General features: G+C 37.0%; 1 protein-coding gene across 2 annotated transcripts in view; it reads left to right on the forward strand.

The window, feature by feature from the left end:
• Nucleotides 1-9,989: 9,989 nt before the first annotated feature.
• hivep1 (HIVEP zinc finger 1) overlaps nt 9,990-22,142 on the forward strand; it is an 82,297-nt gene continuing 70,144 nt past the window's right edge. For both annotated transcript variants that reach the window (XM_088929255.1, XM_088929256.1), the window contains exons 1-2: nt 9,990-10,088; nt 13,289-13,462. In XM_088929255.1, the coding sequence (XP_088785381.1) occupies nt 13,423-13,462 (40 nt within the window). In that variant the 5' untranslated portion in view covers nt 9,990-10,088; nt 13,289-13,422. The remainder of the gene's footprint in view (nt 10,089-13,288; nt 13,463-22,142) is intronic.

A 22,142-nucleotide genomic window follows, 5' to 3' on the forward strand; every position in this document is an offset into this window, starting at 1 on the left:
AGATGAATGCCATTTTCATTCCTATGATATACAGTAATTATTGCGTAAAGCTCCTTTATTCCACAGAAACACAACACTGAACTTTCAGAATAATTCTACAAAAGCATGATGTAGTGATGGTACACAATTCTGACAAAATTAAACTACATCATGTTTTGAAAGGTGCCAAACATTGCCTCTTTGGCAAGACATAATGTAGCAGTTAAATTGTTATGGTGTAACAGAAGTAATCTCATTTATATATGTTATTTCCAAGAAATGCTGCAAATAGATCTCAGCTTCAGCTTAGTTTAAAATCCTGCATCTGGCACAAGATAATGTAACTGTCTTTTAATTTAAGAGCTGATTATACAGTATTTTAAAAAATGGTAACTTAAAGGTTCACTAATCTTAATTATAAAAGAACCCAGCTGTTATAAAACAAATCCAGAAGACAGAGGGGCACTCAGGACAGTAATTACTGTTCTAGCATCTTGGTACATTAATTCAATAATGGGATTTAATAATAAAGATATGTTCTGCAAGCCTAAAGGCATTATAAACCTGGGCTACAAGCTTTTATCATGTGCAAGCAATAAAACTGAAGTAATATAGAAAATAATACAGCTATCTTATAACATCACAGCACACTGTAAGTACAACATATCTGGTACTACGGTACAGGTATGTGGTTATATAAAGTGAATGAATATCCTGAATGCTGAAATGAATTCCCTGGGAAAATTTGATACACAAGCCTCTTTACAAAAAGAATTGTGTTGTGTTAGATGTAACCAATGTTCTCTCTTTGCTTTAAAACATCAGGGATAATAGATATTTGGAAATACAGTACAAAGCTGGGGGCATAGCACACAACTATAATAAGGAATAAACTGGTCAAATGAGCTCAGGGTCTAAGCATGTGGTCGACTTAAGAGGTCTAAACAGAAGAAATTTTTGTTTGCCTATTTATTATGCTAAATCAGTAGTTTAATTTTAGATAATAACACATACAGCAGAATAACCTATTATCATTAATAATATAATAATAAACTTTATTTTATATAGCGCCTTTAAAGGTGGCTTCTCAAAGCGCTTTACAGGATGACAATAACAATAAATAAGAAGAATACAACAATAAATAAGAAGAATACACAAGATAAGACATAATTACAATATACAATTACAACAATACAACAATAACAAAAGAGGAGACCGTGGATGGTGGTACTAAGAAGAGCAGAGGGGTGAAGAATGGAACCAGTTAAGTAAAGGCTCTTCTGAAAAAAAGGGTTTTGAGTCTGTATTTGAAGGAGTTTAGAGAAGGTGACTCTCTGATATCCTTGGGCAAAGAGTTCCAGAGCTTGGGGGCATAACAGGAGAAGGCCCTGTCACCCATACAATGTAGACGGGCTTGGGGGACAGTAAGGAGGGCAGAATTTGAAGAGCGGAGGTTGCAAGGTGGGGAGTAGGGCGATAATAGTGCAGACAGGTACTGAGTTGCCAAGCCATACAGAGCCTTATAGGTGAGCATGAGGATTTTAAAGTCTGCACGGAATTTGACCGAAAGCCAGTGCAAGGACTCCAGGATAGGAGTAATGTGAACACTTGCACTAGACCTGGTCAGGATTCTGGCTGCTGAATTTTGGACATGCTGCAGTTTGTTCAGAAACTATTATTATTTGTTACATTCACATATCTCTTTTCTGGACACTCCACATGATTTACAGGTAATGGGGGCTCCCCTCCTCCACTTGTGTACAGTATAGAACCTACCTGCATGATGCCAAAGTGTGCTAGTATGCTCACCACACATCAGTTATCACTGGGCAGGAAAACAGAGTGAATGTACGTCTCATCTAAAGGATGGAACCTTTTTTACAGTATACCTGTAGTGTCCCTATCACAATACTGGTACATTTGACCACAGTGTAAGTGCTCCCTATTTGTCCCACTAACACCTCTTACAGCAACAACTTTCCCAGGAGGTCTCTCACCCAGGTACTAGCCAGGCCCACATCTGCTTAGCTTCAGTTGGTTGCTAGTTGAGAGTTGCAGGGTGAAATACAGTACCTGCTGGCATGAACTATCCATTTTAAAAGGAACATGAGAAACTGTGCTTTACAGTATATCTGAAGGAAAGTGGGAGCACCACTGGTGCTGTGTTTTATTTGGACTGGCCTAAAATTTATATTTATATTTAAATATATCAGAAAAACTATTTTCTGATACATTTAAACAAGGCATCACACTGAAGCCATAACATGGACATGAAGCAATATGATTAAGTACAATAAATCATTTTTGTTTTATAGAAAAGTATGCAGTACATACAGTAGTGCAATGGTTTCTGTTCCTTTAGAGAGATCTGTACTTTTTCTCTGGTAGCAATTCATAAAGACAGGTCCATTGGTATTTCTTCCTGCATCCTCATCTCTTGTCTCTAACATGCTGTTCCTTGCAGGCATGATTCTGGAAAATATCAATACTTTGAAAATTACAGGAGGTCATTGTCAAGATACTACAAGGATTTTTGAGCTGTTATACAGTATATCAGATACTGATAACTAAAGACATTTCTCCAGGAATAAAATTTTCAATTGATAAAAAGGCGCTAAAGCACTAAAACACTAAGGAAACATGATGCAGTGACTGAAGTGCATGTTCCTGAACAAGTCCCATCTTTCCCACAGTACTGTGCTTTCCTGCAGTCTATTCTGTAGATTAAATAGAAGTGGAATTGAAAGTGGCTGAAGCAGCATACAGTACAACAGTTAGTTCAGTGCCTTGTTTCTGTAACATACAGTACTTTGCATTAAGAAATCTGCTATTTTCTGCATATTTTATCATTGTTTGTGGGTTTATAGGTTTAAAAGGGGAGTGCCTTGACATTTAGCAAAGTTACCAATAAAATAGCATTGAATTAAAGCAAATAATTTTTTAAAATAAGGTAAGGCTTTCCACATTATCTGAAATATTTGTGGAGAATATTTGGCTTTTTTTATCCAAAAACCATTAATCTTTTATTTTAAAAAAGTTGGGCATAAAAGGAACGTATTACTTAATATAAAGATTTACAAAACATCAGACATATTTCTGTTGAAAGATTATTTTTATTCAAAATACAGACGTGTTTTTGTTCAATAACTATACAAGTTTAAATAAAAAGTTGTTTGAAAGATTTGTAACAATCTAGAAAACATAAGTGTTTTAATTCTGTTTGTTGTTTATGTGGGATCTGTATGGAACTACTTCAATCTACTGCTATGTGGAACAACCAATCCATATTCTTACTTTCTTTGATTTAACTCATTAAAAAACAACCAGATTACTTAACTTTCTGGTGTGGAAGAATATTAAATAATGGACACAGTTTCTTAGTACAGTACATTAGAATTTAGTAGAATTTACAACCATCAATCGAAGTCTATGCCACTTCAAATTGAAGGGTATACCACACTGTGCAAATTTAGTAATTATGTCAGGTAATGCTTTTAGCCTGGATTATTATGTATGGACATAAGTATACAGTATGTTTACTGTGTCATTATTATCATACATAAACTTCGTCAAAGAAATCGAATCACACATGTCGCTGCTCTCTCACTTCCGCTATTATACTATAAATAGCCGTTCTGCTAAGGAGTGTTCTGAGCTACTGCGCGAAAACACTCTGAGCTATTTATGCCTTCGCTATTATTTACCAGCAGCGTGCTAAAGCACTAATTAAAAGAGCAGTGTATCAACACTTTTCCAGTTTGAATGGAAAACTTTTTCATTGATTTTTAAAGACATTACGTGTTAACTAATAAGTGCAAGGATCTAAGTGGAGTATATTATGCTGACTTCCATTTTATAATATACCTAATTCTTCGTAATCTGACCTCAAATCATTCATTAACTTTTGGTGTCTTGCTATGTTTTCTAATTTTATGTACATTTTTTAATATGCAATTCAGCTCCTGCTTTTTAATTATTAAGAAAGCTCCCTAGGCTTCATTATGCATTAGGCTTCTTTATTCTTTCTATAGGACGTCTAATAATTTCACGCAGAACGTAAACAAAAAGTTACATAGAGCTGTCACGCGCCGTACCTCTCGTAAAATACTTCTAATACGCAATAATTAACATGGCAAACCAAAAGGAATTAAGGAGTAATTTTTTTTCTTATTACTAGGTTAATTAGGTAGATTAAATTTGGTAAATATGGACTCAATTGCAGGAACACTAGCAGGTGAGTCTCCAGTGCCAGGGCTGGAATCCGCCCGTTTGTAAAATAAAGTATCTTAACAGAGATGTCAATCAAAATAACGCTGCATCTCTCAGTGACACAGTGGCCACTGGGGTGCTTGTAGACAGGACGTGCTGACTGTGCGGGCTACGCCTCCCGCGTCCCGTCCCGCAGGTGCCACCTGTGGGGGTGTTGAAAGGGGAGTGGCTGGACGGTGGGCGTGTCAGAGGAGTCGGCCTGCGCTTCCGCATTCTCCCACGTGTGTAGTCATGGGTGCTGTGAGTTTAGACGTGAGAAGCGCGTAATAGGCCGTTCCAAATTGGGCGTGTGTGAGTCTGGTGATTTTGCTCTTTAAAAATGCCCCCGCTGAAAAAATTTAAGCCACTCTGGCAAAAAGCACAAGGCATATAGATTTGTAATAACGATGGCAAACCTACATACATGTGAAGGAGTCAGCCCTTTTCACGTTTTAGCCTCGGATGGAATATCAAACCTCAACTCAACAAACAGAAACTTCTACCAAGTAATGCCAGCACTTGAGTAGTCTGGTATTTAGAATCAGGTACATTAGATGTTGGGGCACAATCTCAATTTGGACTTCAAGCTCAACAACTCCCTTCTTAGCTCCTAAGCTCACAGCTGCATTACAGACCATGCTGCAAAAATCTCAAAGCATACAGACACTAAGTTCCGGACACAGAATTAATACAAGTAGCCTCGTTTGTATTCATTAAATGGTTTCTGTTTAAGACTGCAGATTTCTAATTAGATGCCTAGTTCAGCTGAGCCTTTTCAATTTCATATTGCAAATAATCCCCTGAGAATGCCCTTTCTTTCCTTATCTCCAGTAACTCACTCATCCATGAAAGAATTATATTAAATAACTACCATATATCAAATTAAACCAAGTCAGTGTTACAGTGTTAAGGCTGCTCTTAGGATGGAGAATTGTCCCTACTCACTGAATCTCTCCCCCATTTTCCACTTGTACCACAGCTAACAGAATCTTAATGTCCACACATTGGCTCATTGATATTAGTTATGCTTTTGTCTTGACGTCTATTTGCTTTTGTGGTTTAATTCTAAAAATGTAGAATTCTTTGGTCAGTTCTGTAATGTCTCAGATTCCAATGCAACTAATAATCCACATCTGGCTGTTCACATTATGTTATTAGAGGTGACAAGCAAGTACCCTTCCTAGTAAACACAGATATCTATCACTCTTCAAACACATCATTGAACAACACCCTTATTAACTCACATGTTAATACTGTACATTCTGACCCATTTAATGTAATTCCATAAGCCACAGGTCATCAGACTTACTCCTGCAGATCTTCACCCCAGCAGGGTTTGTGGGGTACCCTTAAAATCCTTAGACTTCAGAAAAACAGGCAAAAAAAAAGCCTTGAAATATATTGTCTCTTATATCTGTTATTATTTAGCCTACACATTCTACCTTCAAAAAATGTAAAGTAATTATTCAGGAGTGAAGGTTCAAACTTATTCAAATATCTAAGTAGTTAAGTTACTAATGTCTGTGTTGACCTACGATATGTTATAATTTTTGTAACAAATATATTCAACAAATGTGTATTATGCACACATTTGAGAGGTTTATTTAGAGTTTGATTGTTTTTTTATTATTGCCATTTTGACTTATGTATACGAAATGAGTGATACAGTAAAGGCACAGAAACTGACAGCTGAGTTTACCCGAATAGAATGTAAGATAATTTATCCTTTATTTATGGCAGGGCTACCCTACCTACAGATACATCTGTTTAATGCCAAAACCCTAACCAGCTTATAGCATAGAAGTCACTCAGTTACTGTACAGTATATACAAAAAACTAAAAAGATACATCAGATTTTAAAAAGATTTTATATTGTAATGTTATGCAAAGAAAGTTATTTACAATTAATTTGATTTGTCCTAAAAAAAAACTTCTTCAACAGCATTGTTCAACACACATTAGAGAAATGATTTTGTGCTTGTGGTGCACATAGGGTCTTAGATATAAAGTATAAAGTGTGCAGGGCCTATTAAATCTCTAAAACACAACATGAAAAACTGGATATTACTGTATATACTGAAATCTCTCATGCACTACCTCGATAAAGGACTTACAATATATACATACTGAAATCGCATACCACACTATGAAAACATAAATGATATACTGAAATCACACCCTTAAAATTATATAAGCAATGGATTTTAAAAAATGTACTTTTTTCTTTAAGTCATCAGCAAAAACAATATGATTTTGAATCATGTTCAGAATGAACATGAACAGAATTTAAAAATCACCTATTGAATACAGGTGGGAGAAACTACACAATACAGCAGCACCGTGTAACAGCACAAAAAGAAATTTATGGGATGACCGGGTGTAGCCAGGATGGAGTTGCCTTGAGTGAGTAAGGGTGTCTTTGAATAGCAGATAACAGTGACCCCGGAGACTCATCAGGGCTCCTGTGAAGTCTGCTGCACTGTCAGTCTTCCGTTGGGTACATGTTTGCCTTGAGGGCTGTTAACCTCACAGTGCAGTGGGGGTCTTGAAGGTGGACCTTTGGCAGGAAACATACAGCCACCCTCCTCATCCCTGCTTTGCTGGTATGGGAAGTGAACCAAGCTGTCTGACAGTCAGATTCCCGGATGAGGCAAAACTAAATTCCAACTCTTGGGACAGCTGGATGACTCAAACTTTGGACCAAATTGATACAACTAATCAAAAAGACACCGTCTTCTCTCTAATTGCATTGAAGTAAGTATACCCCAATACTCCTGCTACTACTATCACAATAGAAATGTAGTGGAAAATTGTCCCTTCTGGGATTACAGAAGCCCTTCCTGGCAGGAACAATCCTGACAGATTCTAAGATAAAAGTCTTAATTATATGCTTCAGTCTGCAGCTGCTGACAGAGAATGGCTTTTCTTGGTAAGGTACTCTTTAGTAGAGTACTTGGTACTCTACTTAAAACACTTTGAAGACGTTTCCATAGTTCCTCTTGCGCCTATGCCTTTTGCTAATATAGTATATATTTGTATAATTCTGGCCTGGTAGTTCCTAAAATTGTATTTAAAAGTTATTTAAAACAAGCCTGTTTCAAACATTCTCAGCACAACAACACTCAGAACTAGAAATAAGTATGTTTATTTATTTTATTGCGCTCGTTTTTTTCTTTCTTTTCCACTTAGACACGGTGATGTCATATTGTGTCTAGAACATATAATAAATACACAGCACTAATCAATTTGTAATAAATATATTGATATAATTTAATACATAAATATTTAGTTTTCTGTCTCTTATGTATGATGTGGTTATAGTTTAGCTGCTATAATACTATTTTATTCATTTCATGGTTATTAGTGAATGTGCTTTGAAGAATGAGAAAAGCCAAAGACAGAGTGAAAATATTACAGCTATCATTAACAGGAGCCTTCCATCTTGCTGGAATGTATCTTATAACAGATTCTCTATTTATCTGACTAACACTTTTATCTAGTGAAACTTATATTGGCACCAATGTCCTCAGTTATGTATTTTACCAGAACTATATCTATATCTATATCGTATATATCGCTCAGATTTAGATATTAGATTTGAACTGACAACGTAGCAGTTACAAGGCTAGAACCCTAACCATTGTTCGACTCTGTTGCCTATTTCTTTTTTCATTGTTCGTTTCTAACTGAAATGGTTTCAAAGTTCTGTTTTGAACATGAATATCCAAACCCATCAGGTGTTCTGTTTTTTTTATGTCTGAATAAATAAGCAACACAAGTGCCATCTTAACCACAGCTGAACATGCCTAAGGTGCCCGTGTGAGAGCAGTCACTCCGTGAGCAGTGGGGTGCTGTCAGTCTGCAGTGACACAAACATTTAGGAGCCTGTTAACATTTCCTCTGGAGTGACAGCATCTCTGCAGCACTGTGAAGAACTTGAAGGGTGATTCTGGTCAAGCTCAATACAGAAGATCACTGCGAGAATGCATGACAGTATAAGAAAAACACCAATATCACATTAATGATTTGCATTCCTACAGTAGTGTGCTGCATATAATGTTCCTACATTACGTCCTCTTCATTGTCAGCTAACAAGCGCATTGTTAAGTAACAGAAGGATTCCATGCAAATAAAACTATTAAAAATGGAACTCTAATCCTCACAAATGTTGATCTGCTAAAAGTTCTTTAAACTGACAGAGCTAATAAAATGAGAATTTTACAGAAAGCTTTTTACAGACCATATGTGAACAAAACACACCAAACGCACAGAAAGAGTATTATATTTTCAACCATTGTTTTCACGATAAAAACATCTTTGGACAATACCCAAATATGAAGACAACTTCTGCGTGGAGGTAGAACGTTCACACTGCACTGTTTTCTCCCACCGCTCTAAAACAGACTGATTAGGTTAATTGGTATCTCTGCGTCATTTCCGCGCACTTGTATGAGTGACTATTCACAAATTTAATTCAGATGAACAGCCCCACCGGCATTGAGATCTGTGAAGTTGCTCCCCTACAAACATCACTACCTATGACTCCCACCGCATGTAAGAATGTTAGGAGCAGCTTCGCGGAGCTCTGACTTTGGGGTCTGGTTCTGGAAATCATATTTCTATTTTGCAAGACGTATGATGTTTGCAAAGACAAAGTTATTGGTGACCGCAGATCTATAACAACCTGTATTTTCAACAAAATCATTTAAAAAAACGTGCACATTCGCACGAAATGGAGTTCATTGTCATCATCAAGTCATAATATTAATGTTTATTATCTATGGCAAAATTAAGTTAGTAAAAAACTTTATATCATAATTGCATTTGATGGATTCGTTTTCATTAGATGTACGTAGCGTGCAAAGTGCATTTTTAATATTTACAGTAAGTGTTGATCATTTCAATGTTTAATAAAAATGTGCAGCATTATTCACAAGCGTAATATTTTAAAAATGTATCAGTCATTTAAACTTGGAAGATCCAAGACTGCATGAATCTCGTGAGAATTTGTAGAACAGTAAATACTGTGATTTATATCATTCTCGCAATGCTTTGCAACTCCGTATTTCATGTAAGACGATAATCTTACTACCTTCCTCATTCATGAAAAAAACAGCCGATGTCGTAAAACCAATAAGAGCTTTGCAACCTGACGCTGTAAAATATCCAAGACAAAGCGTGATATCTGACAAACGATGAAAATTAACAAAAAAACAATCTTTGACCTTTGGTTTGGAGCGCACATTAATCTGCTTAATTCATTCTGGTGATCGGTGATGTGTTGTGCAACAGAAGGAAAATGGTTTCTATATCAGAGGATATTTTTAATGAAAGCGAAGTGGAGCGTAACAACGTTGCACAGCAAAGGGTTGGATTAAGGGAGATCTGAATGGGAAAGCCCAGTCTGCAGTGAGGGACACAACGTGACCTGACAACAAGGAACCTCCGGGATAACCGTCAGTGCAAAACTATGTGCAAAAGGGATGCATCGAGGGGGGACGGCGGTACACGACACGGGAGGAAATTCAATAATTTGCGTTCTGAGAAGGCAAACAAAAAAAAATCCCTTGAGTCGAGATGTAACATGGTTTTCAAAAAGAAGGGAAGATGAGTTTACCCAAAGAAGCGCGTCTAAACACTGTTTCAATAAAGTTGTGGTGCGGCCGTCGCGGGCCCCCTCCTTTAGACTTTCTGCAGTTGAGAGGCGGTTACGGGACCCCCGATGACGTCAGTGGGCCTGCCTGTTTCCTGCAATAGAAAGTGAGAGAGGAGGTAAAGGGGAAAGCGGACCTTTCTCAATTTTACCGTAAAGGTTCGCCGTAAAACAAAACAAAGCCCCGAGATTCATAAAGCTCACGCTCGTAAGTATGAATCCTTAAGGTTTGTAAGCGTTGCCATTTTCGTTAAAAGAAGCGCCGTGTTGCGATTCGGATGCGGGGGTGCAGTTTTGGATGCCCGTGCTGTTACAGCGACGCTGTACACAAGGTTCAAGTCGGGCGCAGACGCGCGTCGGGTTTTTTTTTTCTGCTCTGCGAGAAATAACTATCGTGTTTTTGTAACCTTGGGCTAATAGGCATGGCACGATCCGAGACCTGAGCATGCTCGGCTCAGGGGTGCCGTAGGTGGACAGGGGACACGCCGGTAGTGTGCAGCCTAGCGCAGCGCACAGTCCGACAAGGTGCGTTGTTTTGGTGCCGAGACTCCCTGCAGCATTTCCTCCAGCGCAAGGAGGGGGGGGGGGGGGACTTCTGTCTTTAGCCTGTCACGCTGGGTAAACGGGGTGGGCTCAGGCAGAGTTTGGGTTTTTCATTCCGGATGGGGTGCGGGGCAGCCTTGTTGCTGCGAATTGGCGAGCCGTGTCGCGTTTGACGAACTGGGAAGCGCCTGTTCGTAGTCCCTGATACGGAGGGGTTTTCCCCGGCTCCTCCCCTTAACCGCTTTCCGTGCGCGCCTGGTGACATGCACGGAGGACGTCTGCGCTGTGCCCGGCTCTGCGCAGCTCTCCGGGCATGTGGTGGAGAGAGGCGGGGAGGGCAGACTCGTGTGCCCCGGTCATTCAGACACCACGCCAAAACGAGTCTAATTCAACATTAAAAAAAAAGAAAAAAATAACATTGGGCGACTGCTATGCCTCCAGTGTCGCGCACTACCACCCCCCTGTGCGACTGCTGCAGGGGCAGGTGCGTCCTGCACAGCTGCCCCTGTGCCAAAACGGGCTCTGCCCGCCCCCATCGTAGCTCTAGGATTTGGGGGGGGGGGGGGTGGTGGAAATTGCACACAGCGCCGACAAACCGACAAAGGAAGCGCCCCTCTTTCATGTCTTTTCAAAAAATAGAAATACATTTTTTTGTGTGTGTTTTATATCGGTATGTTAAACAGCTGAAAGGAAAATGCCTCATCACTCCAGTCATGTCCATTGCCATAATGGGCTTCCCTTGTTATTGTTGTTTTAGCAGCGGTAGTAGTAGCATCTGCTGTATTAATTCAGTGGGATTATTTTCTAACTGTAGGAGATGCTTTTGCAAAATAAAAGTGAATCAGTGTGAATCAGAATTATTAACGGTTTGCGCAAGTTTAATAACCTCTCTTCACATGCTTTGTTGCTTCAACATTTCTCATTTGGCGTGTGTATTTCGAAAATCATTTAATGTGTTTCTTGCCCTTTATATTTATGAATAAGATATCCGATCACTCCATTTTTCGCTTTGGTGGTTCTGTCAGCGTTCACTCAACATTCAGCTATTTCAATTCGGTTATCAATATTTGTTTTAAAATGAAAGCATTGCAATAAATCATTGCTTTAAAAATAAAAGCATTTCCCAAAATGCCCATTTGTTTTATCTTCCGGTACAATTTTAGTTTACACTGGTAATTTTAGATGGGATGTAATTTTCCATTAAAAACAGTTGCATCTGCTTGTGTTGTTTAGACTTCAACGTTTTCTGTAAAACCCCTGGCCTTCCAGCAGCGCTGTTTCCCTAGTGAAATGATGTCATTGCTGCGGCTTACAAATATTAAAGCAAGCAAAAAAAAAATCTTCTCTCCTGTCTGCCATGTAAACTAAAATTATTTTCAGCTCGCGTTTTATGCATTGGTTTGTTTATGACTATTTTTAGTTTTCAGTTTTATTCGGCTCATTGTCATTCGAGGTTAATGTTCATGGCTCATTCGAAAACTATTAGAAAGGTTGCAAGGAAGCTGGCACAGTTCAGTACTATTGTCTGATGTTTGTACAGACGCTATAAATTGTATCTAAGGAGGGAATAAGAACGGCCCACAATTAAAAGGTTGGAGTTCAGATCCATTGTGTTGCAAAACTGAGTGTATTTTTAGGAGTGTACATTAGGCACAGTAGAAGGTGTGCAGCTTGTAGTAAATACATCAGATTCCTTTAACTGCGGCATTAGTTTTGCAAAAGCTGCATGGGTTAGATTTACAGTATGTCACACACAGGGCGTGTTACTGTATTTGCAATTACTGTATAATGTACTGTAAACTGTACACCCACCCAGCCCCATCTGATAAGAAATTCCCTCATTCTCCCTGCATTCTGTGTAGCCTTGATGCCGTTGCCCATCATTGTTCTTTTAATATTTTATATGAGAGGGCCTGCTTGTATTACCTTTCCTGCCAAGAGATTTTCAGAGGACTACAGAACCTGTTTTTTTTTTCGCTGAGTGCTGAAGTGGGAACACAGGTCAAGACTGAGAGCTTATCTTTCAGACAGTTATAGTAAATGCCCTGTGTAAGTCCCTGCCTAAGTAACAGTTATATAAACACTGGAGTTTCTTGGTTCATTAACGTTTACGAGTCTAGACAAGGTCACTGTAGTTAGCCGCGTTTACTCCAATGCAAATTAAGTCTGCATTGAACACTTCTTGTTTAAAACTGCTGTAAGAAGTGTGTTCTTTCAGTTATTTAGTTATTTTAGGAAGAGCAAACAGGTTTAGTCGACAGGCCTTAATTTAATTCACAGTGGGATCTTCTGTTTGACTGCAGCATTCAATAGATAATGGATTCAATGGATCTCCGTCTCTGCTGCACATGGCTGTGGATGAAAATTTGCACACATATATGCAAATAGTATTGGGACAGAATCATTATTTTCACATGGTGAAGTCACAGGCCCAGCTCTGATTCACATGAAGCATTAGCTCCAGGCCCCATAAAATAAAACCGGTGCAGAAATTTTAATGTTCATGTTTTAAGTGGGAAGAAATAAGAAGACTTAGCTGTGTCTAGGGATTTCATTATTAGGGTTATTTTCTGTGTGAAGAGAATAATGACCTTATGTTACTGGGGCCGCAAAATGAACCAGCTTTTCACTGTGCAAGCTATTAAATCCATACATTAGGGATCTAAATGTCTTCATTTTTGAGTCACCTCAACTATAAAATGGACTGTTTAACCATTTATTTGTTTCTGATCAATGCTGTATGCTTTTGTGCATTTGTACACTTTGGAAAGAACATGTGGCATGTTCTGGTGAAAAAGACCACTACAGGATGAGGGTGTTTCATCGATGAGGTGCTTATCGGATTGCTTCTTCTCTTCCCACCAGACAAGCCGACATTGACCCGACAGTGACCCGGGGCGGCGGGGGAGGTGGGAGCTAGGGGCTTCACTCTTCCTCAGCCGAAAATTCGCAAGCAAGGCAATGACGCACCCGTATCTGCGCCTGTGACCAGAGGAATCATGCCACGAACAAAACAGAATCATCCCAAAAACCTGAAGGGTAAGTGGGTGTCGTACACCTCCTCTACTTATTAAAGGGTCCATTGAATGTTTTCCAGCTGAAAACGTCCAGCGTGCCAGATCTGTCACTCTTTCAGCAACAGCGTTTGAAACTCTGACTGTGCTCAACGTACACATATTCAGATTATTCAAATAATTAAACATAGCAAAGACTGAGCCTACCACAGTTCTGGGTTTCTGGATTAACAATGATTGCAGTGCTGTAACTGGACATTGTATAGATATTTTTTGGATTTGTTTTAAAATGTTGTTTATTTCACGATTCTCGCATCATTGCTTTGAAATATTTAACGTGTACTGTATATGCAAAATTATAACTGACAGCATTAATCTCCTTTTTGTTTTGAGAAGTTGCAACATAGATTTAAATATAAAAAAAAATATTTAAGAACTCATTTACATGCATGAATTTGATGGCCTTTATGTGTGGTTTTGCTTCCACTTTTTTAGTAAGAAAGGAGTGTCATTCGCAGGTCTTATGGTTCTCAAATTAGTTGTTTCAGGAATAACAGTGAATTATGTTGCAGTTTAGCAAAACCTGTACATTTAGAAGGTCAAATTAAGGTCTGCAGTTCTGGAAAATACTCATGTTTTGTTACTGTATTGGGAAAGACAGTTGTACTAATTCTTTGTTCAACTAGTAATAATGAGCTGACAAATGCTAGTTCATGATAGTTAAGTACAGTTTTACCATTAATTAGTGTTACTGCCTCCCTATAAAAGACACTGAGTGAATTGTAATCTTAACAGTGAAATTTATATAGTGTAGAGTAAAAAAATATATCATTCATTGTAATACACTTGGTATAACTTCATTAAACTACTCTAAAAAGAGCTGCTTAATATAATTAAAGAGTTGCAGCTGAAGGGGTGCAACAGTGCATGTTTTCAATAATAACTTTGCAAAGGAGAGTGGAAAAGCTACAGATGGTCCCTGTGGTGTTCCAGCCCGGGTCAGCTGAGAGCCTGCGGAGTGTGTTTTGGTTGTGAAGTTTAGTTGTCCTGTTTGGAATGTTCCATGACGCATTTGCGGACAGGAGGAAGTTGGGAGTCTCCTCTGTTGCAGCACTGGAGGTTCTGTTTACATTCTGACTAACTTGTCTTGTTATTGTCCCACTGCAGTTACTGTACTTCCCCATTTCATTCCTTAACTTACCTTAAAGTGTCCAAAGCATGGAGCGTGACTCCAATTGAGCGTGCGCAGATAAGAATGAGGATTTTATTTTTTTTTGGTAATGCTCTTTTGTTCCAAAATCCAAAGCAGTAATGCCTGCTGATGCAGTGAAGTACAACGACATAGAACATTAACAGAAAATGTGCAGTTTGAAAGCCTATGAAGCATGTGAAAAAAAAAAGTTTTTCTGAAATGTATTCACATTAAGTGTATTCTTTAAACATGCTTTCTTCCTTGTTTAAAAATGCCCAATTCTCAAAACATGTAATTATACACACATATTTAGAAATATTTTACAACCTCAGTATAAAATACTGAAATATACTTGTGCCAAGGATCAAACATGTTGAGTGAAATTAAATCATTTGCTTATTTCAAATACTCTCTGACTTATGCTGGTGTTTGGTTATGCTAATAGAATTTGAGAATATAATGTGTGTTTTGCTGAAATTTACATTATTTTTAATACAGCCTAATGTCTTTACCCAGAAGCTTTCAAAGTTTATACTTTGTTGCTATATATAGAAACAAAAAACAACATTTCAAGCAATACATGATTAAGTACAGTAATTCATGCATGTTAGTGTTTTGCAGTCCATTCTAAGTATCATAGTTGAAATTTAGTAAGACCCTATTACTTGTAACAGGTGCATGGTAAAGGTTCAATAAAACTGGATACTTAATTTTAAAATACAGTATATGTTGAGCAAAGCAGATGATGTATTAAAGCTATACTTTAATATAAGCACATATACAGTACTGTAAATGTTAAAATATCTAAAATTTTCATCATTTATCTATAAGTGCTTAGCTTATTCTTCCCAGTTAAAATGTTGATACTTTCAGTATCTTTTATATTAAGGAGTACTAAGTTTTTTACATTTGTATAGTGTCTTTTATTCTTATGGATCCTTAAGCAGTGGGGTAGAGGAGTAACTTCTTCACCAGCTAAATTAATTAGAAACACGAGGAAGACGAACCTGTAGAAGACCAGAATGGATTTGACTAAGACTGGATCATTTTATTCCTGACACCCATGACCCATAGTGTAAAAAAGTGCATGCAATTGTTAGAATGGCTTGTAGATTAATAAATACATTTTTCAGTTTTATGAAACCTTAGAAAAAACAGAACTAACAATAGTCATACAGACTTTTCTGTACCAAGGAGGCTTTCATCACCATATAAGACAGACACACATCTGGAGTCAAACAGTGGGCACTGGGTACATTTCACCCATAAAACTCAGAAGCCATGTCAGCAACTAAACTTGAAACACAGCAAATGAAACCGTTTATTTTGTGACAGGTTACAACGCAAGCAATGAATGAGCTTTTGAAAAAAAAACCAACACAAATAACACAACAGACTTGCTTTGAAAGGTAAAGAAAGTCCTATTCTAAAATGATAATCACAGGCATTATTAGATAACTGATCAATAAATCATTTTAGGGGAAAACACTATTAACGAAAGCAATGGAAATGTAAAATCTTATAGGATTTTTGACATTAGATGTGTCCCACAAGTAGCAAGGAAGTATAGGGCACATATATAAACACACAGGAGCTTTGCTGTGTTTCTCCATCCTGCTTCTGACAAAGATTTCTAGTTGTTTTTTTTTTCCTGTTGAGCTTAAGAGCTTCAGCCTTTGTCTTGTGTCATGATACAAACTGTGAAATGATGATTTTGTAGAATACACATATTGGCCAACAAAACTGAGCTGAAAGCGCCTCTCTTCTGACAGCACCCTTAACCATTTCAGTCAAGTTGATGTGTACCTACAGTACATTAATGTCAGAAATAAAAATTGTCCCCAGATTTCACCAAAGTGCTTTTCTGACACAGCAACATTTAATGTATACTGTATCTTTTAACATTGATACAATTATCATGTCAAATACTGACATAGTAGTCATGTGAAAATTGCATAAAATATTAAACTTTTCCCATTGACAGGCTTATGTGGTTATTGCCAGCACTTGAGTATGTAAAAGCCATTTACCATCATCATTTTGTAATGAATTACCTTCAGTGTATGCAAATGAAGGAAAGAGGCATTCTGACAATATTGCCTTCTGTAATGGTAATGCAATGATCATGTCAGTAAACCAGTTTAATGAATCAGAAAAAAATAAAACCATGTAACAGTAGCAGCCTTTACTGCTGTTGTAACACAATAGATTTTACAAGTAACCCTCAGTGTACCCACAGCAAGTCAGTGCATCTGAGTACTTAATTCCAAATGTAATTGCTTTGAGACCAGCTTGATGTAATTTAAATCAAGAGGAAATAAACAAAGATACCAGGGAGCTTTTACCTGGGACAACATAATGGCTCATCACCTTGTTGAATGTAACCCAAAGTATGCTCTCCTGAAGGTGGAATCCAAATCTTAACTGGCAAGCTCAAAAGATTAATGACCAATTGGGAATGTTTGCATATTCAGGTTGAGTGAGCTTTTGATGTACTACTCAATTGAGAAGTGACCTTTAAAGTGTAATAAAGGTTGTAATTTTAATGCACAGGCTTTGCAAAAGGCTGGCATGAAGCAGTTGATTAGGGAAGCATAATGCTGATGACGATTGCTGGAAGTTCATTTCGGTCGATACCATTGCTCCCTTGTGCAAACAAGGTATAAAACGGTTCACAGATGATGGGAGGCCATTTGTACTGTTGTAGTTATTTTAAGATTTTTAAGCCAAATTTCGCATTCAGCTGTTTCTCGATGGATGCCTATGAATCGTGGTTCAACCATGATGTAGACATGTGCAACTCCCAGATCCCCTGAGCTGAGCTTTAGTGAGCAGGCTCAGGACCCTGCTACAGAAGCTCATCATCTGGACTCAGGATTCCAGGAAGCCAAAACCCAGGAACTGACCTAATCCATATGTCCAACTGAAAAAAACCCAAGCATTTCTGAAAAGCGTCTCTGTGCCTAGTTTAAAACAATTTCTAAATGTTTATTTTATTAAAATTTTAATGTCTCTGTGTTGCTGAACATAAATATAGCCTACTCTTTTTTGACAAATAATTGCAAAATATCTTACCTGTGTTAAAGCAATATATTTGCCTGTTTCCATGTTTGTATTTGTTTGTATGACCTAAAGTTTGTTCTTGACTTTTATTAACATTTTTCTTGTTTTTAAACTATGCACTATAACGAGGTTTAGTAAATTAAAACAAACTATAAAGACTAAAAACAAACTATATGCACTATAAGGAGCTTTTTTAACTGTCGTATAAGCTTATAATCTAATACTTCAGCATTAAAACCATATTGATTTTAGAAGAAATATATTTCAATGAAAATAATTTAATCTTACAATATTTGTATGCACCTTTAAACCATGAGAACTTCTTGAGTTTAATTTAGCTTTGTTCAGTTTTGTGTTCCAGTCTCTTATTATGGAATATTTTCATGTAGTTTGACAATTAGATATGAGTATATTTATTTGCAAAATTGTTCACAGTGCATTTTATAGTTGTATTATTCCTTTTGCTGTAGCAATTGGACACTTTAAATTCAGTGAATTGTGTATGTATAGAAATTACAAAAAACATGAGAGGAACAATATAGCATCATTTCCTGTATGACAGTGATTCAAAAGTAGCATGCCAGTGATTTGTTTTGTATTAATTTGTTTGCACTTCATATTAAATGTGTCACAAGCACATTGTCAGTGGATCTGTTGGTTTGGTTGTTGATTAGAAAGACAAAATCATAAGGATGAACCCTGAATGTACTTGTAACAGTGAGTAGTCCTTCTTTATTTTCTATAAACAAAACAAAATACTACTTATAACTTTAATCAAACTCACTCTGAAAAATGAATATGTAGCAAATGTTTAGTTTTTCGTCTTCTCTACTGTTCATATTGATATTGGCAGGTGAACTGAAGCACAGTATGCCTTTTGTGTCTTCTCTGAATAAGGCATAATTTGAACCCTGTGCTCCCAGCTGCTTATCTTATCTTTCATAAGCAGGAGAAATTACAGATTCATACAACTCAAGTACCATTTCATTCTCATGCTTGCTTTAGCTTGGGCTCTAGTTAGTGCTTCACCTTCCAAATGGCTTATTTCACCTTTGTTGGAGTGTTTGAATCAAAGCCATTCCTGGATATTTCATAGGGGAAGGAACAGATAAATGCACTGTAGAAACACCTTGCTAATTACTCTTAAAATGGTTTCTAAACATGCAATTTATAAACAGATTTCAGTGTAGATTTTCTACTACTAAGCAGTATAATACAAGCAAATATACATATGAGTCATTCTGTGCATTAATGTGCTTTTGGATTCTGTTATGACGGCTATATTCCATGTTGCCTACAAAATACACTCTACAGTATGTAATAGGAGAGAATACGGTTTCTGATTGGTCAGTCTGGGACCAAACATATTATGTAATCCTCTTGGCATGACGTCATGTATCAAGTTCCATCAAAGTCTTTTGTATTAGGATCTGTTTTATGTGGGATAAAGGGATACTCAGCTATACACTATCCCAGCACAATACACACCCTGTTCTGCATTGTTTCTGCAGTTAAGTAGTATACAATTTTTTCTTTTTATCCAGAGCAGCTTAAATGAATGGAGGAGAGCTTTGCCAAAATACAGAAGTTTATGGATAGTTCCATTTAAGCCATGGTATTCACTTAAGTGTTTCAGCTGAAATAGTGTTATGATTTTTAAATCACACACCTCAGTTCTTGTCTGCCTCTGGTCTTTTCAAAAGCTAGCAAATCAGTGAGAACTACCATTAGTGAGAACTTTGGGGAATACTTCACATATTAAACAGTTAATGTTTGCAGGAGAACAAAACAATATTTAGTTCTAAATATATTATTTTTTTTCTAACATAATGAAATTGCTTAACTGAAAATTGCACCGATCTGTCAGTAACAGGAAAAATGTTGAATTAGAAAAATATTTCCCAAAGGTGCTTATGGTTGCTATCATGATCTATCTGTTTCTGTTGTGACATCAAAATGTTGCAGGAAATTGAATCAAGATAACCAGATAACTGATGAGCTAATCAAAATAATTAATCTTATTTTAGATTAGCTGAGGTTGGAAGAGGACAGACATTATTAATTGTACAATTTAAAATGGCAGCCCATTATTTTTTTTGAATAACAAAACATATTATAACATTTTTCACCAGATTGTGTTAACAGAGCTTTCTAATTGCATATCCTGCAAATCAAGGGGGATTGTATAATATATATGTTCAAGTAAGGTGAATAAATCACTTGAGAAAAATTGGAAAAAACTTTTTGGTATGCTGCTGTTAATATTAATCAAAACTTTTAACAGTAATAACCATATTATGTAAGCATGTATCTGTTATTTTATTGATGTCAGAAAACTGGCATTACCCACACAGCTAGTTTGTAATTGTGCATGTAAAGTATTTGAGCAGAAGTGGGATCACATTTCTCACATTATAGGGAAAAAAATCAACATCAGTCAGAATTCTAAAAAAATAGAATTCTGTCTGATTAAAAAATAAACTCTTGCTTTATTGTAAGCTTTCAAAGTCTGAAAAATTGGGTTTGTATAGTAACTTTTTGACTGCTTGTTCTTTATCAGCATTATTATTTGAATAATAATAAACTATATATACTGTTACTTTATGCTTTCTTTACATTGGTTATGTATGCTTAGAATAAAGGTCATTGGGAGAGCTCATTTTTTAAACACAAAGATTATTATAATAAGAAAATGAAAATGTAATCGCTTCTTTAAAGAAAGCATTTTTAAACTAATAAAGTAACACGGTACTTAACAAGTTATGAGTGAAATTTTGAATGTTGTAGTGCGGTATTTAAAACATAGCCTTCCAAGATGATTCTAATGACTGCTGGATTCCTGAAAGGTGCTAGCAGAATTCCCAATGTTTATCTTGGGAATGAAATGTTGAATGATATGCCAGCTCAGACTACGCTAGGGCTGTTTGTGAACTGTGATCAGACTCTTGCACTCTGGGGCTTACACCTCAGTTTCTTCAGGCTGTGTTTTACACAAGCCCACACTGAGCTGATCTAAATATTTGACTAAGTGAAGTAAAGTAGTTGTGGTGTCAAAGCCTGGAAAACATTCTTAGGAAAACGTCTGAGGAAATCTTAAACATCCAATGTAGCTTCACATTTTCTGAAACATGTTAACTGAGGCCTGTGATTGGCACTGCAAAAACACTTTGCCCATGCAGGTCACACTGGGACTGGACCAGTTCCTGTCAGTACTCCCTGAATTTGTTTTGTTAGTCCATAGCTTTCTTAACTTATGCCTTTTCTTTTTCACAGTGTACTGCACAGATAGAATGTCAGAATATTAACTGCTAGCTTTTGTAATCTTTAACTGGAAGCAAATGAGCATGCATGTCTTCAAATAAAATAGATGGTTAAATTTTCCCCTTAAGGGTTTTTAGAGGAATGACCTTGTCTTATTTCATCCACCAGCTCAGTGCAGCTGTTTCACTGCCTTGGAAGCCATCATGATTTGCTGGAATTCCTGATTTTAAAAAACAGTGCTAGTGACTTAAGATCAGACCTCCCGAATTGTATACAAAGGGGAGTTTGTTTTTATTTATTTATAGACTTAGGTTGTGGAATATCAATGTATTGTAGAAAAACAACATTGTTAAAGGCTATTTCACTTTAACTAAAGGCCAGGACTAATAAATAAAAAGTGGAATGGGAATCTTCAAACACACATACACAATAAGAACATAAGAACTGTTCCAAATGGGACAAGTCCATATAGCTTATCTAGCCCGTTTGGTAGTTAGCAACTAATTGATCTGAGAATCTCATCCAGCCATTTCTTCAAAGAAGCCAACTTATAGGCTTCAACAACATGACCAGGTTGTTTATTCCAGACTCCCACAACTCAAATCACACACATCATTTATACTTGATTCAGGTGATGAAGGTTCAGCTGAGTGCTACAGTATGAAAAGTCTTCCATAAAGAATTTTAGGTTATTTCTAACAGCAGTTTTGAACTAATCTAGTATACTAATATTATTGCTGCAGACAATTTAAACCACAGTAAGTGGGGATCCAGCAACAGTCTTTAATTTTTATCTTAATTGGATCAATTAAACGCTTTTCAAAGGTTTTTGGCTGCTCATGATTTAAGAAGACCCAGGAAACCTTTGGGGATGAAGCTGTGCACCTGGTGTCAAGTGTTGCTTTTTATCTTTGGTTTAGCTCTTAAAAAACTCAAATTTCTCAGATTAAACAAAGGTTGTGGGAAAAAAGAGAAATTCTGTAGTCTTCACTGAAAAATCCAGTTCTGATCCCATTGGGTTGGTATGGCTGAAAATAAAGACAACTTGTAGCCATGCAGTTGTAGTTGAAATCGTAAGGCAGGTGCAATCGAAGAACAGAAGAATAAACCCTGAGACAGATTCACATATTAATACACTCACACCTGAAGATAGCTCAAAGATAGCTCAAGCCAAAATGTGTATCTTCTC

Source organism: Atractosteus spatula, chromosome 12, assembly GCF_055471065.1.
Source record: "Atractosteus spatula isolate fAtrSpa1 chromosome 12, fAtrSpa1.hap1, whole genome shotgun sequence".
NCBI classification, from domain to species: Eukaryota; Metazoa; Chordata; class Actinopteri; order Semionotiformes; family Lepisosteidae; genus Atractosteus; species Atractosteus spatula.